At 48.4% G+C, this 27956-nt stretch overlaps 2 protein-coding genes and 1 long non-coding RNA gene across 5 annotated transcripts; 1 reads left to right on the forward strand and 2 right to left on the reverse strand.

Moving 5' to 3' along the window:
* Positions 1 to 16824: 16824 nt before the first annotated feature.
* LOC137383540 (small integral membrane protein 10-like protein 3) lies at positions 16825 to 18921 on the reverse strand. The gene is made up of 2 exons (XM_068056605.1): positions 18563 to 18921; positions 16825 to 17881 (listed from the first exon to the last, which is right to left on the reverse strand). The coding sequence occupies exons 1-2, from the start codon at positions 18740 to 18742 to the stop codon at positions 17861 to 17863; spliced, it is 201 nt and encodes a 66-aa protein (XP_067912706.1). The 5' UTR covers positions 18743 to 18921; the 3' UTR covers positions 16825 to 17860.
* On the forward strand, positions 18822 to 20410 carry LOC137383541 (uncharacterized). 3 transcript variants are annotated; one of them, XR_010977422.1, is made up of 3 exons: positions 18828 to 18975; positions 19106 to 19409; positions 20188 to 20410. It is a non-coding gene; the product is annotated as an uncharacterized lncRNA (long non-coding RNA). The 3 variants fall into 3 exon arrangements; XR_010977423.1 differs by having other exon boundaries at positions 18835 to 19172; positions 19290 to 19409; XR_010977421.1 differs by having other exon boundaries at positions 18822 to 19409.
* Positions 20411 to 23057: 2647 nt separating this feature from the next.
* LOC137383624 (uncharacterized protein DKFZp434B061-like) lies at positions 23058 to 25093 on the reverse strand. The gene is made up of 2 exons (XM_068056778.1): positions 24909 to 25093; positions 23058 to 24792 (listed from the first exon to the last, which is right to left on the reverse strand). The coding sequence occupies exons 1-2, from the start codon at positions 25091 to 25093 to the stop codon at positions 23058 to 23060; spliced, it is 1920 nt and encodes a 639-aa protein (XP_067912879.1).
* Positions 25094 to 27956: the final 2863 nt, after the last annotated feature.

The following is a 27956-nucleotide window of genomic DNA, read 5'->3' on the forward strand; positions in this document are numbered from 1 at the left end:
TCAAGATCGCGGCAGCATGGTGACGAGCAGTGTGTGCGTGCCGGACGCCATTTTATACACCCTCCACCACTCGTGGCAGCAGGAAAGTAGAATGCAGTCTCCAGTCCACAGTTACACTGTATTTGTAGCACAGAAACAGGCCATTCAGCCCAACTACACCATGCTGGTGTTTATACTCCACGTGAGCCTCCTCCCACCCCTTTTCCTTTCACCCCATCAACCTGAACTGTTTCGACAATCATTTTTTTTTAAAAACTGCCTTAATTTTTTCAGTGGCCATTTCTAATAAACACAGTCGGGGGAGCTATTTAAATGCAACTGCCAAACTAAAGAATTAGCAAGCTCACTTGAAATCTGTGCCAAGAGCGAGGAACATCTGAAGAGAAAGCAGCAAGTACTGCGAAAGGATCACCCTGCTACTACTGTTTAAGAGAAAGGATTGTTCAAAAGTATTGCTGTTTAAGAGGCCGACTTACTTGGTTTGACATCGCTGTTTTCAAGGACCTTGCATTCCTTGGATTAATTCTGTGGGAAAATGCACCATGGGGTGTGGTATTGATCCAGGGAGATAAAAAAGCTCAGGATTGATCCTGTGTCTGTGCTAAACTCAGCGAGGCCAGTGGTGGACACGACAGTTAAAGCAAAGGAAGAACTTGCATTTCTGTCGCCCTTTTCACTGGACAATATTTATCCCTCAATCAACATCATTAAAGCAGATTATCTGGTCATTTATCACATTGCTGTTTGTGGGATCTTGCTGTGTGCAAATTAGCTGCCGTGTTTCTTACATTACGACAGCGACTACACTTCAAAAAAGTATTTCATTGGTTGTAAAGTGATTTGGGACATCCCGAAGTCATGAAAGACGCTATATAAATGTGAGTCCTTTTTCCTCTTGTAACATTTAGAAAGCCTGCCCTGTGGGACCCACTCTGATGTGAGCTTTACAAACTGCTGTCAGATATACCAGCTCAGCATTTGTGCCCAGTCCATCAGAACATGCCAAGAACAGGAGGAGGACATTCAGTCTCTCGACCACTCAATTACACCATAGCAGATTTGTATCTTAACTCCATCCGCCTGCCTGGGTTCTGTAACCCTCAGTACCCTTACCTAACAAAAATCAATCAAACTCAATTCTGAAATTTTCAACTGACTTCCCAGCCTCAACAGCTTTTTTTGTGGGGAGAGAGTTCCAGATTTCCACTCCCGTTTTTGTGAAGAAATGCACCCTGATAATCACCCTGAATCACAGAATCGTTACAGTGCAGTAGGAGGCCATTCAGCCCATCGTGTCTGCACCAGCTCTCTGAAAGAGCCACTCCCTCAGTTCCATTCCCCTTGCCTTTCTCCCCGTAACCCTGCACATTCTTCCTTTTTCATATCACTGTCTAATTCCCTTTTTGAATGCTTCAGTTGAACCTGCCTCCACCACGTTCTCAGGCAGCGCATTCCAGACCTTAAAGGTTCGGCACAACATCGTGGGCCGAAGGGCCTGTACTGTGCTATACTGTTCTATGTTCTTAACCACTCGCTGCGTGAAAAAGCTTTTCCTCGTGTCGCTTTTGCTTCACTTACCAAATACTTTAAATCTGTGCCCCTCTCGTTCCCGATCCTTTCACGAGTGGGAACAGTTTCTCTCCATCTATTCTGTCCAGACCCCTCCTCATTTTGAATACCTCTATCAAGTCTTTCTGTACGGCCTGGTCCTAATTTTAAAGTAACTCCCCTGTTCTTCTGGGCTCCTGCAGCAAAATAAAATTGTTTCTCTCTGCTTGTCGTATCAACTCTTTTAATCATCTCAAATGGCTTGATTAGATCACCCCTTAATCTTCAATGCCCCAAAGAATACAAGCCTAATCTATGCAACCCATCCTCATAATTTAACCCTTTAAGCTCTGGCATCATTTTGGCGACTCTGGGCTGCACCCCTGATGAAAAACGGTGACAGCTGATACATGAATGGCTTTGGGAGACATGGAACAGTGGCATATTTTCAAACCTAGTGCCAAAATGTGATCGTGCCTTGGCAACAGAATATAAATTGATCCAAATTAGTTCAAGGCTAATCAAACAACAACAGAAAAAAGACAGCTTCCCCTTGTAACAGGAAGGGTCTTAAAATAGTAACACCTCAGCATGTTTCATATGGGCGTTATTTATGGCATCAGGGTGACAAGGGAAGACCTGAATCTACATCCACCACATCTACAGTGAACGGAGGATTGTAAAGCCATGCTGTTTTAATCGCTAATGGTTTCATCCCCATCAGCATTAAGCTCTCAGTAACTCAAAGGGTTGAAGAATGCCAAAATTCTATCTCTTTGCACCATCCCTAACAAGATATCTATTTTGGAAATTACTGGTCGGCTCAGGTTCAATCCAGACTGAAGGAGTGAAGGTGGTTTCTGTTTATTGTCTACCCTAAAGTGAAGTGATTTTGGGCAGTTCTCACTCCAAAAGGCCTGTTTCTACTTCTGTAACATTGCCTTCCTCCTGCTCCTACCTCATCCTTGCTCTCACTGAGTGGGGATGATCCCTCGGAACAGAAGTGCCCATGATTTGGCACTGATTGGTATACTCACACAGAGAGGCCACACAGTGGTGGCTGTGATGGATGCAAAGTTGTCAAGCTGGTGTAATCACTTCAGAGGTTTGGGCTGAGGTTCATTTTCGATGAAGAATTGAGGAAAATTGGACTTCTACCGAACCGCCCAATATTTGACCTGGAAGAGCTTGATGCTGTCATTTGGATGCTCAAAATGGAAAATCTTCCATTCCCCAATACCAATATCCTTCACTTCATGAATGCACAAATTTCCCTCAAAATACCGTTTAAAACTTTTTTTTTAAACCAGGGGGATCTCCATGGTGTTGATCACAAATTTCAACTGTTGTAGGCTGGCATTCAGAAGTCATGGTCAAAAATGGAGTTGAGACTTTGATCGAGATGCTGGAGTTTTTTTTTGCATTTACTTACACACAGTGCAATATCATTGCTCATTGACCAAAAAAAATAAATCGCCTGCTACCCTTAAAGGTTTTAACTAGGATTCAGCAGATGAAGGAAGATGTAGCAGATTGGAAGAGTTGATGAAACATCTTGCAAAGACTCAGGGACTATGGTGGCTGATGGGTCTGTCGCCAATTGTGTAGCAGGTTGGAAGATACTCAATGGGGCAGCATCGGAAGAGCAGAGAGTCAGCTTTGGCTCAATCTCCAGAGACTTCAGCTCAAAATCTAGGCTGACACACCCAGTGCCATACTGAGGGAGTGCTGCACTGTCATATGTGATGTCTTTCATATCAGATGTTAAACCGAGGTCCCGTCTGCCCACCCAGCAAGACGTCAAAGGTGCTGGATAAATCCAACTCTTTCTTTCTTCCTTTATCTAGGGCTTGAGGGTGCTGTGAAGGTAGGGATTTATGAACCAGAATGAGGATTTCAAAGTCAATGGATGAGAGATGGGGAGCTAGCAAGGGTTAGCAAGGACAGGAGTGATAGCCAAGCAGAAATAGTGGCGTTTTGGATGAGTTGGAGTTTGTAAAGGGTTAAGGTCAGGAGGCCAACGAGCTGCCAAACTTGAAGGTAATGAAGGGTGGATGAGAGTTTCGGAGACAGCAAGAATGAGGTAGGAACAGAAGGAGACAACAACACAGAAATAGGCTTATTGAAGCTTCAGTACAAGGATTATGCAACAGCTGGGATGAGGAACCAGTGATGGAGATAGAATGGGAGGCTCGCATGCAGAATCGCTCCCGGGAGCCAGATATGATGACTTCAATCTTGTCAATGATAAGCTGAAGGAGTTCTGTGCAATATTTTCCCCTAAGCTCCTCCTCTTTCTGAACACATTTAATGATAGGAGGTGTGAATTAGTGTTCCCAGTGCTGGGCGCACATATTGGGAACTGGGGTCAGGGTTTGCTGCTGGGATCACAAAATCATAAACAATAAAAGATCTAATGCTTGATTTTATGGTTAACTTTCTGGAAAGCAATTATTTCAAAAAAAAACACACAATCCATCAATGACGATTTAATCCCTACCTGGCAGGTCATGTGACCTCTTGAGCCGCGATACGTCACAATGAAATTTGTGACTGCATTATGAAAGGGTTTGCTGACACCATGTCGGACTATTTGGATGTACAGTAATTAAACCTTGTGTTATTTGTGAGGAAAGTTAAGCAGGGAGTGGGTTTCAAAACAAAACTTTTCGAGCAATCAATGAAATTAACTTAAAAATTAGAGTTCAAATTAGAAACCTATGAGGGAAAGTATGCACTGGATTGAAAACTCTGCATTGTGAGAACTTATATTAACAACAGAGAAATAGAGGGGTGTTAGGGTGATGGGAACATCAGGAACACAAAACAGCATCACCAAAACTAGATTAACACGTGATTTCAAGATCTGTGTGGAAAAGCTGAGAGTTGTGTATCATAGACCATGTTTATCACCAGGGAACACAGTCTGAAAAGCAGTCTGTCTGCCACAGATTTTACTTGGACTGAGCTGAATGTATGAGGAATGTCAGTACAAGCGAGGTCTGCTCTGTACTTTTTTTTTTAAACAGGTCACCATTTGTTGATATATAGGAATTGGTATTTCGGTGATAAAGAATTAATGATGAAAGAGAAAAACTGTTTTTTGGAGGATTAACTGGAAATGTACAGATGTGAAAGATGTGGAGAACTTAAATCAAGAACAAGAATGAAATTAGACTGGCTTGTGACCTCTTGAAAAAGAAGTATGTTAACTGTAAACAAACTTGTTTCGGACCAAAAGAAAATAACACAGGACTTCTCAAAAGAAAATAAAGCCAAATCTATAAGGAATTCACAGCAGGAAATAGTCATATAATCTGTGGTTTAAGATATATACACAGGCACACACATAGTTTATTGAGATAGTGAATTGGTTAGAATTATAGAGATGAATCAAGGGCTGATTAACTTCCCCTAGAGGCCCCTCAAAACAAAATCAGTTACTTTTGGAGAAAGTACAGAAAAAAAAAAGATATTTAGTGAGAATAAGGTTAAAAGTTTAAAGAGTTTTTTTTAAAAGTTTAAAAGCGTTTCATCATGAAGAGAAGACACATGCACATCCAAGAACAACAGAAGTGGTTTAACATCCTGCTTCAGTTACCAAACATTTCCAGAGACACAGCAGGCTTGTTAGATAAGTACATGAGGGAGAAAGGAGTAGGTTACATTGACCGGGTGAAGTGACGTAGAGGTGGGAGGAAGCTTGAGGGAGGCATAAACACAGGCATGGACCTGTTGGACCGAAGGGCCTGTTTCTGTGCTGTAAAAATTCTATGTAAAAATAAGCAACACACAAAGAGAAAACTGAATCTGAGGTGTGTAGAAAAGCCTGCACAGAATTGGCAAGAATCAACAGCATTGAAATCACAGTCAAAAAAGATGCTTGGCTGTGTTTTTGTTTTCCCCTAAAATACCTTCCTACATTTGGTGAAATGAGCAATAAGGCTTTGCAGGGAAGCAAATAGGATTTGGAATGTTGGTAAGCATACTAAATTGAGATTGCATGCTTTGAATTCCTGAGTGTGTGAATTACAGTAAAATGTCAACGAACAGATTGGAGCACTTGTGAAAAGCTGCCGTGGACATGCTTTTCAATGAATCATAGAACCATAGAAAATTACAGCACAGAAGGAGGCCATTCAGCCCATTGTGTCCGTGCCGGCTTAAAATAAACTAGTCACCCTATCTAATCCCACCTTCCAGCACCCGGTCCATAGTCTTGCCGGTTACAGCACTTCAGGTGCATGTCCAGGTACCTTTTAAACGAATTGAGGGTTTCTGCCTCCACCGCTGTTCCTGGCAGTGAATTCCAGACACCCACCACCCTCTGGGTGGAAAGGTTTCTCCTCATGTCTCCTCTAATCCTTCTACCAATCACCTTAAATCTGTGTCCCCTGGTAATTGACCTCTCCGCTAGGGGAAACAGGTCCTTCCTGTCTACTCTATCTAGGCCCCTCATAATTTTGTACACCTCAATTAAGTCACCCTCAGCTTCCTCTGTTCTAAGGAAAACAACACTAGCCGATCCAATCTTTCATCATAGCTGCAACGTTCGAGCCCAGGCAACATTCTTGTAAATCTCCTCTGTACTAGCTCCAGAGCAATTAGGTGACCAGAACTGTACTCAATAGTCCAACTATGGCTTACTCAGTGTTTTATACAGTTCCAACATTACATCCCTGCTTTTGAATTGTATACCTCGGCCAATAAAGGAAAACATTCCATATGCCTTCTTCATCACTCTATCTACCTGTCCTGCCACCTTCAGGGACCTGTGGACATGCACTCCAAGGTTTCTCACTTCTTCTACCCCTTTCAATATCCTCCCGTTTATTGTGTATTCTCTCGCTTTATTTGCCCTCCCCAAATGCATTACCTCACACTTATCTGGATTGAATTTCATTCGCCACTTTTCCACCCACTTAACCAAACCATTGATATCATTCTGGAGTCTACAGCTATCCTCTTCACCAACAACTACACGGCCAATTTTTGTGTCATCAGCAAATTTCCCAATCATGCCTCCCGCAATTAAGTCCAAATCATTAATATATACCACAAACAGCAAGGGACCCAACACTGAGCCCTGTGGAACACCACTGGAAACAGCTTTCCATTCACAAAAACATCCGTCATCAACTCCCCGTTGTTTCCTCTCCCTGAGCCAATTCTGGATACAACTTGTCACATTCCCCTGTATCCCTTGGGCTTTCATTTTACTGACCAGTCTGTCATGTGGGACCTTGTCAAATACCTTACTAAAATCCATGTAGATCACATCCACTGCACTAGCCTCATCAATCCTTCTTGTTACTTCCTCAAAAAACTCAATTAAGTTAGTAAGACATGACCTTACCCTAACAAATCCATGCTGTCTATCCCTGATTAATCCATGCCTAAGTGGCAGTTTATTCTGTCCCTCAGAATAGATTCTAACAATTTACCCACCACTGAGGCCAGACTGACTGGCCTATAATTATTTGGCCTATCCCTTGCATGCTTTTTAAACAATGGTACAACGTTCGCAGACCTCCAATCGTCTGCCACCTCACCTGTATCTAGTGAAGATTTGAAGATGATCCTCAGTGCATCTGCTATTTCATCCCTAGCTTCCTTTAACAATCTGGGATACAATCCATCCGGCCCTGGCAATTTTTCCACATTCAAGGATGTCGGACCCTCCAGTACTTCCCCTCTCATTATGCTTATCGTATGTAATATTTCACACTCCTCCTCTTTTACTACAACGTCTACATCAACCCTCTCTCCTTGGTGAAGACAGAAACAAAAAACTCATTAAGAACCCTGCCCACATCTTCTGCATCTGCGCATAAGTTCCCTTATACATCTCTGATAGGCTCTACCCTTTCCTTAGTTATCCTTTTGCTCTTAATGTACTGATAAAACATCTTTGGGTTTTCCCTAATTTTACCTGCCAATAATTTTTCAAGTCCTCTCTTTGCTTTTCTAATTTCCTTTTTTACTTCGCCCCTGCACTTTCTATACTCCTGTAGGCTTTCTAAAGTATAAAATTTTTTGTGATCAACATAAGCTTTCTTTTTCTGCTTCAATTTACCCCGTAAGCTTCTCGGTGGCCAGGGGGTCTCTAGATTTGGCAGTACCACACTTTATCTTTGTGGGGACATGTCTACACTGTGCCTGTAGTATCACGCTTTTGAGTGCCTCCCACTGGTTTGCTACTGATTTCCTTCAAGTAGCTGTATCCAGTCCACTTTCGTCAGGTCACCTCAGTTTCTTAAAATTTGCCTTGCCCCAATTTAGAACTTTTACTCCTATTTTATCTTTGCCCTTTTCCACGATTATGCTAAAACTATTATGGTCACTATCTCCAAAATGGTCACCCACTGTTACTTCCTCCACTTGCCCAGCTTCGTTACTGAAGACTGAATCTAGAATTGCGCCCCTTCTCATTGGGCTTGTTATTAGTTTAGTTTAGAGATACAGCACTGAAACAGGCCCTTCGGCCCACCAAGTCTGTGCCGACCATCAACCACCCATTTATACTAATCCTACACTAATCCCATATTCCTACCACATCCCCACCTGTCCCTATATTCCCCTACCACCTACCTATACTAGGGGCAATTTATAATGGCCAATTGATCTATCAACCTGCAAGTCTAGACATGTGGGAGGAAACTGGAGCACCCAGAGAAAACCCACGCAGACACAGGGAGAACTTGCAAACTCCACACAGGCAGTACCCAGAATTGAACCCAGGTCGCTGGAGCTGTGAGGCTGCGGTGCTAACCACTGCGCCGCCCTGTGATGGCTAAAAAAAGTTCTCTTGAACGCAGTTCAATGATGGCATATGTTAGCTTGAATTTTTTTTAATTCATTCTGTGGGTGTAATTGTTGCTGGCAAGACTGGCATTTATTGCCAATTGCTACTTGCCCCGAGAAGGTGGTGCTGAACTGCCACCTTCTTGAACCGCTGCAGTCCGTGTGGTGAAGATGCTCCCACACAGTGCTGTTAAGTTGGTACTTCCAGGAGTTTAATCTAGCGACCATAAAGGAATAACAACATATGTCCAAGTCAGGATAGTGTGTGTCTTGGAGGTGATGATGTTCTCATTCACCTGCTGCCCTGGACCTTCTAGGTGGAGGTCAAGTAGAGCATGGCTCCCCGACCCGAACCTGACAGGACAAGACGACGTGTCGGGTTTGGGTCGAGTCGCTCTACCGGGTCCGACATTCGGGCTCGGGTGGGTTCGGACACACTCTATCACCACCTCCGGTGCGTGGCTCCAATCTTAATGTACTTTTTAAACAACCTTTCAAGTCCAGTTACAGTTTTTGTTGCTTATCTGCACAAGCTTAAAAAGTGAAAAACGGAAGCTAGGTTAACTGAACGTTCCGGTGGTTGGGTCGGGCGTGGGAAAAAAATGAAAGGACTCGGGCCAGGTCGGGTTTCATTTACAGACCCGAGCCGGCCTTTACGGTCAAATGTTTGGGAAGTGCTGTCAAAGCCTGTAAAAAAACACCTGCTATGGAGCTGTTCAGAAACAGTACTAATGTTGTATTGAAGATTTCTTACCCAAACATGAGATGTTGATAGTGCTCCAACACTCTGCTTCACTGAAAGTGATTTAAGGACAACACTGAACATTTGGTCTGACTATGCAGTAAAATAAATCAGCCGTCTGCTCTGCTCTGATGATGCTACCTTCCATGACGGTGCTTCTGATATGACCTCCTTTTTCCTCAACCGAGGATTTCCCCCCACTGTGGTTGACAGGTCCCTCAACCATGTCCGGCCCATTTCCCGCACCTCTACCCTCACCCCTTCCCCTCCCTCCCAGAACCGTGACAGGGTTCCCCTTGTCCTCACTTTCCACCCCATCAGCCTCCATATCCAAAGGATCATCCTCCGCCATTTCCGTCACCTCCAGCGTGATGCCACTACCAGTCGCATCTTCCCCTCCCTTCCCCTGTCAGCATTCCGAAGGGATCGTTCCCTCCGCGACACCCTGGTCCACTCCTCCATTACCCCCACCACCTCGTCCCCGTCCCATGGCACCTTCCCCTGCAATCACAGGAGGTGTAATACCTGCCCATTTGCCTCCTCTCTCCTCACTATCCAAGGCCCCAAACACTCCTTTCAGGTGAAGCAGCGATTTACTTGTACTTCTTTCAATGTAGTATACTGTATTCGCTGCTCACAGTGTGGTCTCCTCTACATTGGGGAGACCAAATGCAGACTGGGTGACCGCTTTGCAGAACATCTCCGCTCAGTCCCCAAGCAGGACCCTGAGCTTCCGGTTGCTTGCCATTTCAACACTCCCCCCTGCTCTCATGCTCACATCTCTGTCCTGGGATTGCTGCAGTGTTCCAGTGAACATCAACGGAAGCTCGAGGAACAGTATCTCATCTACCGATTAGGCACACTACAGCCTGCCGGACTGAACATTGAGTTCAATAATTTCAGAGCATGACAGCCCCCCCATTTTACTTTCATTTTTAGTTATTTTTTCTTTTTTACATTTTTTACAATTTTTTTTTGCATTTATTTCATTTCATCTTAGTTTGTTCAGTTTGCTTACCCACTGCTTTTTTTCAGGTTTGCACTTGCTGCTGTTCAATATTCAGTCCGTTAACACCTAATCTGTACTAATGCTTTGTCTTTCAACACACCATTAACATATTGTTTGCCTTTGCTCCATGACCTTTTGGTCAGCTATGTGGCCTTGTCCAATCTACACCTTCTCCTTTGTATCTCTTGCTCTACCCCCGGCTCACTTGCTTATAACCTGTGACTTTTCTAATATTTGTCAGTTCCGAAGAAGGGTCACTGACCCGAAACGTTAACTCTGCTTCTCTTTTCACAGATGCTGCCAGACCTGCTGAGTGGTTCCAGCATTTCTTGTTTTTATTTCAGATTTCCAGCATCCGCAGTATTTTGCTTTTATTAAAATAAATCATCTTGCTGGCTTCAAATAGAAGTGAACATATGCAGCTGAATAGCTGGAAACTACAAGTAGCCTCCTGGTTACTCTCAGTTTACCATTGAGATGTGGTTAATGCTGCAACCGGGGATTTAACCATAATTCTATGTGGTGCTGACATTATCAAACCTGTGTGTTGTAATCGTGCCTTGCACATTGCCTTCATTGACAACGATCTTGAAAACTATGCTTGCATAGAGTAAAACATGAGAAAATTAAGTGGGTATTCTATTTTGTACTAGTAAGAGCATTCTTGCATATTCATTAGACCTAGAGGCAGCCCAACAGCATACAGTGAAGAAGCATATACTCTTCCATATGTTTATTGTTTATGACTTACTTTTCAATTTGTGGTTGTCTCCTCTCTTCACCCCAACTCTGATCTTTTCCCCCCACTTCCTTTCTTGCACTTCTTTCCTTCCCTCCTCATTCTTCCACCTCCCTTCTCTTCCATTCCTGCTCCCCAGCTTTGTCATCCCCCCTCTTTCTCCCCTCCTTCTCCCCTCCCTTTGTTCTGTCCACCTCCCTCCATCTTCTCACCCCATGCCCTCTCCCTCCCCTCTCCTTCGTTCCTCCCTCTCCCCCTTGCATGCCTTTTGGGGTTATTATGCAATGGACATTTTTTTTGTTAGAGTGAGATTGGGGAATATGATTGACGAGCAAAAAACATAGAAAATACTTACGTGGGTTTCCTCCCACATGCCAAAGACTTGCAGGTTGATAGGTAAATTGGCCATTAGCAATTGCCCCTAGTATAGGTAGGTGGTAGGGAAATATAGGGAAAGGTGGGGATGTGGTAGGAATATGGGATTAGTGTAGCATTAGTAAAAAAAAAAATGGGTGGTTGATGGTCGGCACAGACTCAGTGGGCCGAAGGGCCTGTATCAGTGCTGTATCTCTAAACTAAACACTAACGAGGAAGATGAAAATTGACAGACACCTCAACAATCATGATTTAGGACAACAGACAAAAGTAATTTTATTATAAAGATTTTTGAGCAGAGGGAAAATGCTTCCTACATAACACGGACAATGTGCTCTTAAAAAAAGTGTAAATGGCATTCAATGTCAATAAAATTATAAATAGATCAAGATTCATATATTTCCAAATAAAACTGTCTTTTAATCACTCACTCAACAAATCCACCAAGGAATGACAATAAATGATACAACATTTGGCAATACCAAAACAAACCAATGAACTACTTGAAGAAAACTGTATATGCACAGTACTGGGTCAACTCAGGATCAGCCCTAATTCAATCCACAGTCTGTGTTGGTGTTGGCAGATCGCAGCAAGATTGGGGATTACCCTCAATATCCTTGGGAATTCAGAGGAGGGGAAAAAGTATGTTGCTACCCATCCTGATTCCCGTTGACTGATCCCTGCTGCTATGTGCCTGTGTGTGAACACTTGGTCAAGACGCGATTGGGTTTCAAAGATGATGACCCCCGTGGCAGTTGCAAAGGCTCACTTTCTGGGCTCACACATTAAAGAGTGGGTCCTTGAGCACTACCAGTGCCCTAGGATTGGTCCCTCCAGTGACGAAAAGGAGAGAATAAAAATATCAAGAAAAAAAACATTCTGAATTATCTGTATTAAAAATCTTACATTTGCACCCACTTCCTGTTAACCTTTTCCATTTTAAATTCCTACGGTTACATTTATAATGGAAATAATTAATGTGAACCACATCATTCGGTAACTAACCTTCCCACCAGTACAGGCACAGCAGCATCACTTCTGGCAGAAGCTTTTATAACTGTGATAAATTTATGTTCACAATTCCCATATGGACACAGGAATGTATGACTTCATAACTGAATAACGTCTGCACGCCCTCTTCCAATTATCTCCTGCCCTCTGACACCAATTCACTTTGTCTATCAAAAATTATTTCAGTTTTGCCTAATTTTCCAATGTTTCTAAATATTCTTCATCTCAACATCTTTTCTGCTTTCCTTTGGGTATTTAAGATTAAATAGCAATGGGGAGATAAAGTGATAGGTTCGGATGTTACATTCTTCCTCTTTAGTGTTTAATTTCAAAGTGAAAAAATATCAAAAAAGCCAATATTTCATGATTTTTTTGTTGCCATAGAAGTACCAATACTTCACATAAAATTTCCATGCCATTATTTAATATGCATGTGTTTGTGTCTCTCTTGTGGTGAGGTACTCAGTGGAACAGGAAGAAGCCAGGTTCAGTCCTTGTGCCTGCTGGCTCAGCCACGACCAAGGCGAGTCAGCAGTATAACTGGCATCAATGTCAACAATTAATGCTAAAGGGATCCCTGCATTGACTGATGTCTTGATAATATAGACAAGAGTTCCCTCCATACCCCGACTCACTGTCCACTGACCCAAGCTGGAAGTGGAAGCAGGTTAAGGATATTATATAAGGGTTTGGTGAGACCGCACCTGAAGTACTGTGTACAGTTTTGGTCTCTTTACCCAAGGAAGGATATAGTTGCCTTGGGGGTGGTGCAGTAAAGGTTCACTAGATTGATTCCTGGAATAACAGGGTTAGTCCTTTGAGGTGAGATTGAGTAGAATAGGCCTATACTCCCTGGGGATTAGAAGAATAAGAGATGATCTCATTGAAACTAAAATTCTTAGCGGGCTTCACAGGGTAGATGCGGAGAGACTGTTTCCCCCAGCTGGAAAGTCTAGAACTAGGGTCACAGTCTCAGGTGAGTTGCTGAATGGAAGGGACTGGGGTGGGGACCATTTAAGGCTGAGACAGGGAGAAATCTCTTCACAGAGGGCTGTGAAGCTTTGGAATTCTCTGCCTCAGAGAACTGTGGACGTTCAGTCGTTGAGTTTATTCAAGACGGAGATCAATAGATTTTTGGACACTAAAGAAATCAAGAGATATGGGGATCAGGCAGAAAAGTATAGCTGAGGTAGAAGATCAGCCATGATCTCATTGAATAGAGCAGCAGGCTCGAGGGGCAGAATGGCCTACTCCAGCTTCTATTTCTTATAATCAGCCTCCCTGGTCAAATAGGTGAGCTCACCAATGAGACAGCCACCTAGCACAGAATATGAGAGGATTTCCTGCAGCTGTGGAACAGTGTACTGTTACAGGAGTCACCACTTCAGAGAAACAAATATAAACGGAGGAGTTAAAAACAAAAAGTAACGTTTGTTCACATGTGACAATAAATTGAGTAACACATCATCTAATAAATATTTTCTGAAAAATATGAAGGTATCAGTACTTACTCCTCTAATTTAATTTCCATAAAATAGGAAGAGGTGTTTTGTGAAGATGGTGGAATACCAACTGAAATTTTTGGCATGACAAGATGGCAATGAGCTTTAATCAATCAAGACAACTTATTAAAATGAAAATTTACATGTGTAAAGGGCCAGATGAAAATCGAAAGCTTGCCTCCCTTAAAGTCTCTCTCTTAATCTGCTCAGCACCCTGAATCTTGAAGTCAGGGAACACTCTGGCCTGGAAATCTCTCTGGTACCAGCAGGCAGGTGACTGAGTGGGAGGGAGGGAGTGCTGTGTAGAGAGGAAAAGACAAAACTCCCACACCCCCCCACCCAGTCCCTTCCATCCAGCAACTCAGCTGAGAATTGAAGGTACCCGAATAACGACAGCAGCCTTGGAACACGAACCAACAAATTTCAGCTTGTTTGTGTGAGAGTGAGAGTGAGAGTGAGAAATGGAGGTGAAGAGGGAGAGGAGCTTTGACTATTGTTCTGACAAGATTTGACCCTGAAATGTTTAACTTGCCTATATTGATGAGCATTTTTACCACTTTGTTTTTATTTCAAATTTCCAGCATTTGGAATTCTTTTATTTTTATCTCCCGAGCATCGGATTTAAAAAGAAAAACACTTGACATAAAGTGATCAAGCAACTTTATACCAAACCTTTAAAACACCCTGATGGGTTATTTGCCGTGTTAACCAGACATAATTTATTTTTACGGCGTATTAATATACATGCTGCCAGTGTGATTTTAAAATGTCTTGATTAAATAAAACCCAATCATGTGCAAAGAAGTGCAAAGATGAAACTTACTTTGTAAATTTATATGCTGGCACGACGAGATGATGTAGAAATGAGTTCATTTATCCACTCTGTGAATACAGCACTGTCACAGCATTAGGAAACAGGAAATTATTTATTCTAGTCTGTCAGGGCTGAGGCAATGCAACATGCTCACAGATGCTTCCATTAGTATGATTTTTATTTAACTGTTGCAAGCAATCGAGACCGTAAATTGTTCAGGCAGCATCCGCAAAGGGAAAAAGACACAGGGGCCAGGATTTTGTGCTCAGCAAGGAAGTGACAGTCGATTTCACCTTTCTCAACCTTAATTCGAATCTGGCACCAAGTCAAGGGGATCTCCAGGCAACAGTGATGTCATCAAGCAGGGTAAGCAGCCAATCATGTTGAAGAATTCTCAGACAGCAAACCAGGAAGTTAAGGTGCATTATCCTTCACTTTTTAGTATCATTTTACAGAGTGAGATACAGATTGGGATATACACATGGGATTGAGGTAGAAGCTGAAATATCATATAAACAAACTTTTAGAAAAGTGGATATAATTCAATCATAATGGACAAATTTGACATTCCAAAAATATAAAATTAGTTTTTCAGGGCCAGAGAGATTTTACAGCAGTAATTATGAACTTAGTATGCTGTTAAAAACCCAGTTACACCTCATTCAACAAGGTGTATTTTTTTTTTTAACAGCGAAACTAATAGTGTAAAAGGGCAAGTTCTCATCAGTTCAGTGATTTCTAATTGATTGTATCTGCAGGGACTTCAACAGCACACTTAAGAGGAAAGTGTAGAATCACGGACAGCAATTTTGGATTTCCGTGTTTAACTGCACATATGCAGACTCCAGACATTGCTGTCAGTTTCAGGGGAGTAATGACAGTGAATGATGACAGTTTCGCCATCATTACCACTACAAAACCTGGGCCAGCCTTAACATTTCAGGTCACTGACCAATATCAGAACTACGCTGACAAAAGGTCAGCAACCTGAAACTTTAACCCAATGTTTCTCTCTCCACACATGCTGCCAGACCTGCTGAGACTTTTCCAGCATTTTCTGGTTTATTTCAGATTTCCAGCAGCTGCAGTATTTTGCATGACTGCAAATTAATCATTCAAAGCAATTACATCTTAATTCAACACTTGGCCATGTGTGTTCATCAGCACTTTTGTTAACTGAACAAAAAAAGTGCATGCTAATCAGAATGGAGGATAAGAACTAACACATCACCCAGTGTTCAACACGGTGAATCAACCTGACAAACCTCATGCCCTTTAGCCTGGTGCTGCGGCTATTCCTTCGCAAGCTTGACTCCCTCAACAAAACCAACAAACCTGCAATGAATTCCAAGCGTTTATTTGTGGACTGTCATGAGGTGAGGGTAGACCTGAACCAAAATTCATCAACAACTTCTCACCTCGTAGTGAATGCTGAGAGCAGCAATGGGACTTTAGATTTTTAGATTTAGAAATACAGCACTGAAACAGGCCCTTCGGCCCACCGAGTCTGTGCCGACCATTAAACACCCATTTATTCTAATCCTACACTAATCCCATATTCCTACCACATCCTCACCTGTCCCCTGTTCCTATATTTCCCTATTACCTGTGGGAGGAAACCGGAGCACCCGGAGGAAACCCACGCAGACACAGGGAGAACTTGCAAACTCCACACAGGCAGTACCCAGAATTGAACCCGGGTCGCTGGAGCTGTGAGGCTGCGGTGCTAACCACTGCGCCACTGTGTGTGTTTTCATATCTTTACACTCTCCCCTTGGTGAAGTGGCACAACAGTTGGCAGGTTGATTAATAGCCCAACAGGGCGCAACATGAACACTTCTTCCACGACTGTAACCAACCGATAGGAGGGTTAGTCCTAGATGGCGGGAAGGTTTTATGAGCTCCCTCAACCCACCAGATGCCCGCAGCCCGGTGGGTATCGACTCATAATTCAGAGCTGGGGCTCTAGTCTCCACTACCCGGAAACCGCCCGGAGCTCCTGTCACCCTGGGAACCGCCTGGAGTGGGGTACAAACTCAGCACCTTCTGACTCCGAGGCGAGAATATTACCACTGAGCCAGCAATGGAGTATAGTGTCATGGAAGCAGTGCCTGTCAGACTGTCCAGCTAAAAGCAGAACTCATTTTATATTTTGTGAATGGGTTGTGGGGGGGTTAAAAATTTTAAAAATACTGCACAAATCTAAAAATATAGCCATCGCAATGCTATGCCGACGTTTATGATTTATATCAAATTTGAAAAATTAGTCATTTAAAAATGTTTCCACACCAAAGTTATTTATATAAAAATCACAAACACAAACTGAACAATGCATTTGAAAAGCTGGCCATCTCATCATAGTTGCAGTAGTTTTGCTGCATAACTTTAATTTACCTTTAAGTACAGCATGCCACACAGCAGCAAGCACAAAAGTCCTTATTACGGGTGTCCATCAGGTTGCAGGCTGAACATTTCAGATCAGATGATTGCGTTTTCTATTCAAGAATGTGCTCCAAAATCACCAGATCAAGAAACACAAAGGGTCAGCTAGTTTGCAAGTGGTAGTTGCACAATTTAAAAGAAAAGATGCCAGTCAGGTCCCGAGGCCACCTCTTCCTCGCATCCAATCCACACGCAAATGAAAAACTCAGTTTGTGTTTCAGATTCTCTGATTGTGGCCAATTTACTTTGCAGTTTCATGGCCTTTCAAGCAACCAGAACTGTGTAGAGTGTGCAAACATTTCCCCGTGTAACACCACATTCTGAAGATCTTTAAAGCTCCAATGGCTCTTTGTCGGCACTCCGTCAACATTGTTGCACCAGTGCATGTAAACAATTCTCCCAGACTTCCCTTTCCAACCTCCAAATCTAGAGTGCAATGGACTGTCTGAGAAACTCCTGATTCAAAGCAACCCTGGAAAACTTGCCTTTCTCTTAAAGAAGGAGGCTCATTTCTGTCAACATTGGTCAACAGAATGTGCTTGGTTATAACACCAGGCCAAACTCTTATAGGGAAGGTTGCTGTAAGCTGAGAGATGAAATCCTGTGGCTGTGTGCAAAGTACCTGACCATCATTAGCTTTGTCACGATTGCAAGCATTAGTTCCACGATTGTAACCTCTGACTCTGCCTTCATCTGACAAAGAGCATCCATCGCCATCATCTTGAAGACGCAACGCACAGATGACATCCTTCAATTCTTTCACACTCCGCATATTCCAAAGTACTAATGATTGAATTGTCCGTGTTTACTGATTAAGCATGAGATTTACAGTCCAGAGTTAGATTCCTCCAAAAAATACTTAGCAACCGAACTAGTGGATCTCGATATGGACCTATAAAAAACACACATTGAAATTATTCCAGTCATTAGTCACCCACCCCCAGTTATTCCATTTGCCTCGTTACTCCAGCACCCAACCCCCCCCCCCAGTTATCCCAGCCTCCTCCGTCCAGTTATTCCAGTCACCCCAATATCTCAGTTGCCACCCCCCCCCCGTTATCCCAATTTCCCTCAATTATTCCAGTTGCTCACCCGTTTGACCCACATCCCCGTGTTCCCCCGTTATCCCAGTCTCCCGCCCAGTTATCCCAGTCACCCCATTATCCCAGTAGCCACCCCCGCAGTTATCTCAGTCGCCACCCCCATTATGCCAATTGCCCCCCATTATCCCAAACTCCCCATTATCCCAGTCACCCCCCCCGAATTATCCCAGTCACCCCCCCGAGTTATCCCAATCACCCCATTATCCCAGACTCCCCATTATCCCAATCACCCCATTATCCCAGTCACCCCCCATTATCCCAGTCACCCCCCATTATCCCAGTCACCCCCCATTATCCCAGTCACCCTCAATTATCCCAGTCACCCCCCCGAGTTATCCCAATCACCCCATTATCCCAAACTCCCCATTATCCCAGTCACCCCCCATTATCCCAGACACCCCATTATCCCAGTCTCCCACCACCACCACCCCGTTTAACCCCTTTCCTTTACTCTTCCCCCCACCACACACCTGCAGGCGGACATTGAGCATCATGGAGACGATCAGGTAGAGGTAGGGGAACCTGAGGCGGAGCCTCCAGGCCAGGTCGAAGAAGCTGATGAGAGTTCGGCTCAGGCCTTTCGAGAAAACGGCGTAAGAGCGGGCGACCGGCCCGCTGAAGCTGAGCGGCAGCTGGGGCAGTCCCGCCATGCAAACCCGAGTCCGGACACCGGCATCAATGTCCACAGCGGGAGGAGGGCAGAAGCCGCACGGCCGCCGCCATTCGCCTATCCACTTCCGGCGCCGCCACTTCCGGGCCGAAGGTCAAATAGTTGGCCAAAGTTTTGTCTCTTTCACTGGAACTTTCCAATTGCAAAAAAACTCCAAACTCAGCAGCTGCAAATATGGAAATCGCTTTTAAAATAATGCCACCTCAAAACCCCGTGCGTATACCATCGTCATAATACTACAAAAAATACATTTTTAAAAAAATAGCATTTTATTGGTAGCTGAACAGTCCCAGAACAAACTTCCCTTTTTCACTCTGGTGCTATTTATTTCTCTATTTCTTAGTGTTCCTTGATAGAGGGGGGATCACTGTGATGGAAGATTTAATTCATACTGCATTTTATTGATCTGGGTATGTAGCTAACTGTGTGAAGATTTTCTTTCACCTTTTTTTCAAACAAAAGCATCAGGTCTTAGTTCTTCCAAAGTGTTTCATTTTCCCTTTAAATGGCTTCCTATGCTTTATCAGTTTTGCAAATGTAGGTGTGTGTACTGCAGCAACACAAAGCTTGTCACCAATCGGGTGTACCCTGTAAGCATTCTATAACATTCATAAAAAATGAGGAATAACAGAGAACTGAGCAATCAGGTGAGTTTTCAGATTATATTTTCCAGAAATAACTGTAAGGAATCCAGCATTTTAGAGTTAATTCCACTACAATAGCAGAGAGGTCAATAACCAGGGGACATAAATTTGAAGTAATTGGCAGAAGGATTAGAGAGTTGAGAATTTCTTTCACCCAGAGGGTGGTGGGGGTCTGGAACTCACTGCCTGAAAGGGTGGTAGAGGCAGAAACCCTCAACACTTTAAATAAATACTTGGATATGGTCTTTAAGTGACCTACAGAGCTATGGGCCAAGAGCTGGAAAGTGGGAGTAAACTGGATTGCACTTTTTCAGCTGGCATTGACACAAAGGGCCTCCTTTTGTGCCGTAGATTTTCGACGTTTCTATGCTGGCATTTGGATGGACTCTGACCCTAAAAGAGACCCGTAGAACATTGTCGCATTTATGGTAACACTGAAGTAAACCAAAATGCCAGTCCTGGGGAAAAACATCCCTAATAAAAATACTTTGTTAACATTTCATTCACAGCCCTTCTTAACAGGTTACCTGACTAAAACTGACAGAAGCATTTATGCAAATTATAATAGGAATGACTGACATGTCATATGACTGAAATGTTATTTGACATTGAGATTGACAAGAAAGGAATAATATTAAAAGCAAGTGCTAATGGATGAGAAAGAAATTGAGGCAGCAAATTAGAAAAATACATTTGAGATTGTTAGAAGTGTTGCAAGTTGATAAAAGAAAATGTAGGGAGGTTTAATCTCGTAGTTAACACGTCTTTAAACACATGAAAGGCATCAGCTGGAATAAAGAAAAAGAAAATTGACAAAGCGGAAAAGGTGATTACAGAGCAACATTGAAGACGTAACCTGAAGCTGGAACCAGTGCCACAGAGAAGAAATTGCTGCCTGATCAAAGAAAAGACATAACTTTATCCTAAACATCATTCATGAGGCATTTACTGTTATACTCCACTAGAAATTAAAAATTATAAACTTTATATTGTAATCTTTGAAATTGAGTTTTTCTTTAATTCATTCACAGTTCTCCCTGTGTCTGCGTGGGTTTCCTCCGGGTGCTCCGGTTTCCTCCCACAAGCCAAAAGACTTGCAGGTTGATAGGTAAATTGGCCATTATAAATTGCCCCTAGTATAGGTAGGTGGTAGGGAAATATAGGGACAGGTGGGGATGTGGTAGGAATATGGGATTAGTGTAGGATTAGTATAAATAGGTGGTTGATGGTCGGCACAGACTCGGTGGGCCAAAGGGCCTGTTTCAGTGCTGTATCTCTAAAACTAAAAAGAATGTGGGTGTCACTGGCAAAGCCAGCATTTATTGCCCGTCCCTAACCACTGAATGACTTGCTTAGCCACTTCAGAGGGCAGTTAAGAGTCAACCACAATACTGGGGGTCTGGAGTCACATCTAGGCCAGACCAGGGAAGGACGGCAGATTTCCTTCCCTGAAAGACATGAGTGAACCAAATAGGTTTTTACACCAATCCTGTAGTTTTGTGGTCACCATATCTGATATTAGCTATTTATTTCAGATTTATTTAATTAACTGAATTTAAATTCCTCAACTGCTGTAGTGGGATTTGAACTCATGAACCAGGGGGTCACAGTCTCAGGATACGGGGTATGCCATTTCGAACCGAGATGAGGAGAAATTTCTTGACTCAGAGGGTGGTGAACCTGTGGAATTCTCTACCGTAGAAGGCAGTGGAGGCCAAGTCATTAAATATATTCAAGAAGGAGATAGATATATTTCTTAATGTCAAAGGGATCAAGGGATATGGGGAGAAAATGGGAACAGGGTACTGAATTAGACAATTAGCCATGATTTTTTTTGAATGGTGGAGCAGGCCCGAAGGGCCGAATGGCCTCCTCATGCTGTTATTTTCTATGTTTCTATGTCTCCGGATAATTAGTCCAGACCTCTGGATTACTAGCCCAGTAACATAACCCCTAAAGTGAAACCTAAAGTAAAATATTACAGTTAACGAAGGAAAGATTTACATTTATATAGCACCTTACATTTATGCAAATGATCTCATGGCATTCACACAAATGACATTTGAAGTGTACTTATTGATTTGTAAGTTAATTTCCCCCCAGTTTCTCTCCTCCTGTCTTGAAGGGTCTGACTGTTGGTAGAGTACGATATCACTGTCTGGTACCGTGCCCAGCTGCCTATTGCCCAGATATTGTGCTGGTTGACTATTCCATCAATGAAGGCAACATAGTCCAGTCCGATTCTGTCCTCACCTTATATCCATGTGTCGATCTTCTAGCTGGAGTTAATGGATGGCACTGCAGTCACTCGGGGTCCAAAGGGGAGAGGGTGATGCCGTTGAATATAAGAACATAAGAAATACCAGCAGGAATAGGCCATTCAGCCCTCGAGCGTGCTCCACCATTCCACAAAATCACAGCTGATCTTCCATCTCAACTCCACCTTCCTGCACTATCCCCAGATCCCTTAATGTCTAAAAATCTATCACTCTGCATCTCGAACATACTCAATGACTTGAGCATCCACAGATCCCTGAGGTAGAGAATTCCAAAGATTCACAACCCTGTGAGTGAAGACATTTCTCCTCATCGCAGTCCTAAATGAACAACACCTTATTCTGAGACTATTCATATTCTCGATTCCCCAGCCTGGGAAAACATTTTCTCAGTACCTACCCTGTCAAGTTCCTTAAAAATTTGATATGTTTCAATCAGATCACCTCTCATTCTTCGAAATTCTAGGGAAGGCCTAGCCTATTCAACGTCTTGTCATAGGACAATCATCTCATCTGAGGAAATCAGTCTAGTCAACCTACTTACATGGATTTTGGCATGATCACTGTTGTGCAGCTCAGGGTGGTTCTGTGCTGTGACTCTGGACACTTACCCTGGGTGGCACCGCAGTCACTGTACATTGCTGGTGGTGCTGCCAGGACTCTGGATGGACGGGTGATGCTGCAATGATGCTAGGTAGTTGCTGCATGGATTCTGAGTATGGGAGGTTGCTTTGCAGCGACTGGAGGCCACAGGGAAGTGCTCCATGGTCACTGGATGATGTGGGATGGGGCTGCAACGATTGGGAACCAGGAATGGTGCTGTTTTGACTCTGGGTCCTGTGGGTTGCACTGCAGGGACTCTGGCTTGTCCCCGGTGAGGCTTTTCATAGAATTAGGTTACTGCACAGGAGGAGGCCATTCGGCCTGTCATGTCTGTGCTGGCTCTCTGCAAGAGCAACTCACCTAGTCCTACTCTCCTGCCTTTTCCCTGTAGCCCTGCAAATTATTTGCTCTTCAGATAATTATCCAACTCCCTCTTGAAGGCCTCGATTGAATCTGCCTCCACCACACTCAGTGCATTCCAGATCCTGACCATTCGCTGCGTGAAGAAGTTTTTCCTCATGTCACCATTGCTTCTTTTGCCAATTACATTAAACCTATGCCCTCTGGTTCTAGATCCTTCTCCCAATGGGAACAGTTTCTCTCCACCCTCTCCAGACCCCTCATCATTTTGAACAGCTCCATCAAATCACCGCTTAATCTTCTCGAAGGCGAACAAACCAATAAAATACTCAGCAGGTCTGGCAGTATCTGTGCAGAGAGAAACAAATTTAATGTTTCAGGTCAGTGACCCTTCATCAGCTTCTTCAGTCCCTCAAGTGACTCCAGGACCAGCAACTGGCGCGCAATGACTCCGGGAGCCGCGAGGGGGCAGTGACTCCGGGAGCCGCGAGGGGGCAGTGACTCCGGGAGCCGCGGGGGGCAGTGACTCCGGGAGCCGCGAGGGGGCAGTGACTCCGGGAGCCGCGGGGGGGCAGTGACTCCGGGAGCCGCGAGGGGGCAGTAACTCCGGGAGCCGCGAGGGGGCAGTGACTCGGGAGCCGCGAGGGGGCAGTGACTCCGGGAGCCGCGAGGGGGGCAATGACTCCGGGAGCCGCGGGGGGGGCAATGACTCCGGGAGCCGCGGGGGGGGCAATGACTCCGGGAGCCGCGGGGGGGCAGTGACTCCGGGAGCCGCGAGGGGGCAGTGACTCCGGGAGCCGCGAGGGGGCAGTGACTCCGGGAGCCGCGGGGGGGCAGTAACTCCGGGAGCCGCGAGGGGGCAGTGACTCCGGGAGCCGCGGGGGGGCAGTGACTCCGGGAGCCGCGGGGGGGCAGTGACTCCGGGAGCCGCGAGGGGGCAGTGACTCCGGGAGCCGCGAGGGGGCAGTAACTCCGGGAGCCGCGAGGGGGCAGTAACTCCGGGAGCCGCGAGGGGGCAGTGACTCCGGGAGCCGCGGGGGGGCAGTGACTCCGGGAGCCGCGAGGGGGCAGTGACTCCGGGAGCCGCGGGGGGGCAGTGACTCCGGGAGCCGCGAGGGGGCAGTGACTCCGGGAGCCGCGAGGGGGCAGTAACTCCGGGAGCCGCGGGGGGGCAGTGACTCCGGGAGCCGCGGGGGGGCAGTAACTCCGGGAGCCGCGAGGGGGCAGTAACTCCGGGAGCCGCGAGGGGGGCAGTGACGCCGGGAGCCGCAGGGGGGGCAGTAACTCCGGGAGCCGCGGCAGTGACTCCGGGAGCCGCAGGGGGGCAGAAACTCCGGGAGACGCGGCAGTGACTCCGGGAGCTGCGAGGGGGCAGTGACTCCGGGAGCCGCAGGGGGGCAGTGACTCCGGGAGCCGCGAGGGGGCAGTAACTCCGGGAGCCGCGGGGGGGCAATGACTCCGGGAGCCGCGGGGGGCAGTGACTCCGGGAGCCGCGAGGGGGCAGTAACTCCGGGAGCCGCGGGGGGGGCAATGACTCCGGGAGCCGCGAGGGGGCAGTGACTCCGGGAGCCGCGAGGGGGCAGTAACTCCGGGAGCCGCGAGGGGGCAATGACTCCGGGAGCCGCGAGGGGGCAGTGACTCCGGGAGCCGCGAGGGGGCAGTAACTCCGGGAGCCGCGAGGGGGCAGTAACTCCGGGAGCCGCGAGGGGGGCAGTGACGCCGGGAGCCGCAGGGGGGGCAGTAACTCCGGGAGCCGCGGCAGTGACTCCGGGAGCCGCAGGGGGGCAGAAACTCCGGGAGACGCGGCAGTGACTCCGGGAGCTGCGAGGGGGCAGTGACTCCGGGAGCCGCAGGGGGGCAGTGACTCCGGGAGCCGCGAGGGGCAGTAACTCCGGGAGCCGCGGGGGGGGCAATGACTCCGGGAGCCGCGGGGGGGCAGTGACTCCGGGAGCCGCGAGGGGGCAGTAACTCGGGAGCCGCGGGGGGGCAATGACTCCGGGAGCCGCGAGGGGGCAGTGACTCCGGGAGCCGCGAGGGGGCAGTGACTCCGGGAGCCGCGAGGGGGCAGTAACTCCGGGAGCCGCGGGGGGCAGTGACTCCGGGAGCCGCGAGGGGGCAGTAACTCGGGAGCCGCGGGGGGGCAGTGACTCCGGGAACCGCAGGGGGCGCAGTTTCTATTTCCGGCGGCAGCGGCCGGATCCGGAAGTGGGGTGGGTCTGGGCGGGTTTCCGGTCAGAGCGAGGCCGAGGTGAAGGAGACGGACAGCGGAGCCGATGCAGGCGATAAAGTGTGTGGTGGTGGGCGATGGGTAAGTGTCGGCGCTTCGGCTTCCCCAGGAACCGGGCGTGGAGCGGCCTCGAGATCCCCAGACTCCCGCTCAGTAAATGTGACGGGCACAGAGGCCACTGTGATATAAACATGGCGACAATGTGGGGAAATGTTAGTCATTTTGGTAGCAAATGAAAAAACAAAATCACCCCCCACCTCACCCCTCACCCCACCTCACCCCTCACCCCCACCTCACCCCTCACCCCCACCTCACCCCTCACCCCCACCTCACCCCTCACCCCCACCTCACCCCTCACCCCCACCTCACCCCTCACCCCCACCTCACCCCTCACCCCACCTCACCCCTCACCCCCACCTCACCCCTCACCCCCACCTCACCCTCACCCCCACCTCACCCCTCACCCCCACCTCACCCCTCACCCCCACCTCACCCTCACCCCACCTCACCCCTCACCCCTCCTCACCCCGCCTCACCCCTCCTCACCCCCTCCTCACCCCTCCTCACCCCACCTCACCCCACCTCACACCCACCACCCCCTCCTCACCCTCACCCCTCCTCACCCGCCCTCACTCAACCCCTCCTCACCCCTCCTCACCCCCTCCTCACCCCTCCTCACCCCCCTCCCTCTACCCCCTCCTCACCCCCACCTCACCCCACCACACCCCCTCCTCACCCCTCACCCCCTCCTCACACCCTCCTCACCCCACCTCACACCACACCCCTCCTCACCCCTCACCCCACCACACCCCCACCTCACCCCCACCTCACCCCTCACCCCCACATCACCCCTCACCCCACCTCACCCCTCACCCCTCACCCCCACCTCACCCCTCACCCCCACCTCACCCCCACCTCACCCATCACCCTCACCCCCTCCTCACCCCCACCTCACCCCACCTCACCCCTCACCCACCCCCCCTCACCCCACCCCCCCCTCACCCCCACCTCCCCCCTCACCCCCACCTCACCCCCACCTCACCCCCACCTCACCCCCACCTCACCCCTCACCTCACCCCACCTCACCCCCACCTCACCCCCACCTCACCCCTCACCCCACCACCCCTCACCCCCACCTCACCCCACTCCCCACCTCACCCTCACCCACCTCACCCCACCCACCCCTCACCCCCACCTCACCCCTCACCCCCACCTCACCCCTCACCCCCACCTCACCCCTCACCCCCACCTCACCCCTCACCCCCCACCTCACCCACACCCTCACCCCCTCACCCCACCTCACCCCTCACCCCCACCTCACCCCTCACCCCCACCTCACCCCCCACCTCACCCCTCCACCCCCACCTCACCCACCCCTCACCTCACCCCCCCTCACCCTCACCCACCCCACCTCACCCACCCTCACCCACCCCACCTCACCCCACCCCTCACCTCACCCACCCCTCACCTCACCCACCCCTCACCCACCCCTCACCTCACCCACCCTCACCCACCCACCCTCACCCCACCCCTCCACACCACCCACCCCTCACCTCACCCACCCCTCACCTCACCCACCCTCACCTCACCCACCCCTCACCCCACCCACCCCCACCTCACCACACCCACCCTCACCTCACCCACCCCTCACCCTCACCCACCCCACCCCCCTCACCCACCCCACCCCTCACCCACCCCTCACCTCACCCACCCCCCCTCACCCCCCCTCACCCCACCCCTCACCTCACCCACCCCTCACCCCCACCTCACCCTCACCCCCACCTCACCCTCACCCCACCTCAACCTCACCCCACCTCAACCCTCACCCCCACCTCACCTCACCCCCACCTCACCTCACCCCACCTCACCTCACCCCACCTCACCTCACCTCACCCTTCACCACCCCCTCCCCTCACCCCTCCCCTCACCCCCACCTCACCCCTCCCCTCACCCCCACCTCTCCCCTCCCCTCACCCCTCCCCTCACCCCTCCCCCCCTCCCCTCACCCCTCCCCTCACCCCTCCCCTCACCCCTCCCCTCACCCCTCCCCTCACCCCTCCCCTCACCCCTCCCCTCACCCCTCCCTCACCCCTCCCTCACCCTCCCCTCACCCCTCCCCTCACCCCTCCCCTCACCCCTCCCTCACCCTCCCTCACCCCTCCCCTCACCCCTCCCCTCACCCCTCCCCTCACCCCTCCCCTCACCCCTCCCTCACCCCTCCCTCACCCCTCCCCTCACCCCTCCCCTCACCCCTCCCCTCTCCCCTCCCTCTCCCCTCCCCTCTCCCCTCCCCTCTCCCTCCCCTCTCCCCTCACCCCTCCCTCACCCTCCCCTCCCCTCACCCCTCCCCTCACCCCTCCCCTCACCCCTCCCCTCACCCTCCCCTCACACCCCCACCTCACCCCCCACCTCAACCCTCACCTCAACCCTCACCCCCCACCTCAACCCTCACCCCCCACCTCAACCCTCACCCCCCACCTCAACCCTCACCCCCCACCTCAACCCTCACCCCCCACCTCAACCCTCACCCACCACCTCAACCCTCACCCACCACCTCAACCTCACCCCCCACCTCAACCCTCACCCCCCACCTCAACCCTCACCCCCACCTCAACCCTCACCCCCCACCTCAACCCTCACCCCCCACCTCAACCCTCACCCCCCACCTCAACCCTCACCCCCCACCTCAACCCTCACCCCCCACCTCAACCCTCACCCCCCACCTCAACCCTCACCCCCTCACCTCAACCCTCACCCCCCACCTCAACCCTCACCCCCCACCTCAACCCTCACCCCCCACCTCAACCCTCACCCCCCACCTCAACCCTCACCCCCCACCTCAACCCTCACCCCCACCTCAACCCTCACCCCCCACCTCAACCCTCACCCCCCACCTCAACCCTCACCCCCCACCTCAACCCTCACCCCCCACCTCAACCCTCACCCCCACCTCAACCCTCACCCCCCACCTCAACCCTCACCCCCCACCTCAACCCTCACCCCCCACCTCAACCCTCACCCCCCACCTCAACCCTCACCCCCCACCTCAACCCTCACCCCCCACCTCAACCCTCACCCCCCACA

Source organism: Heterodontus francisci, chromosome 24 (genome assembly GCF_036365525.1).
Source record: "Heterodontus francisci isolate sHetFra1 chromosome 24, sHetFra1.hap1, whole genome shotgun sequence".
NCBI classification, from domain to species: Eukaryota; Metazoa; Chordata; class Chondrichthyes; order Heterodontiformes; family Heterodontidae; genus Heterodontus; species Heterodontus francisci.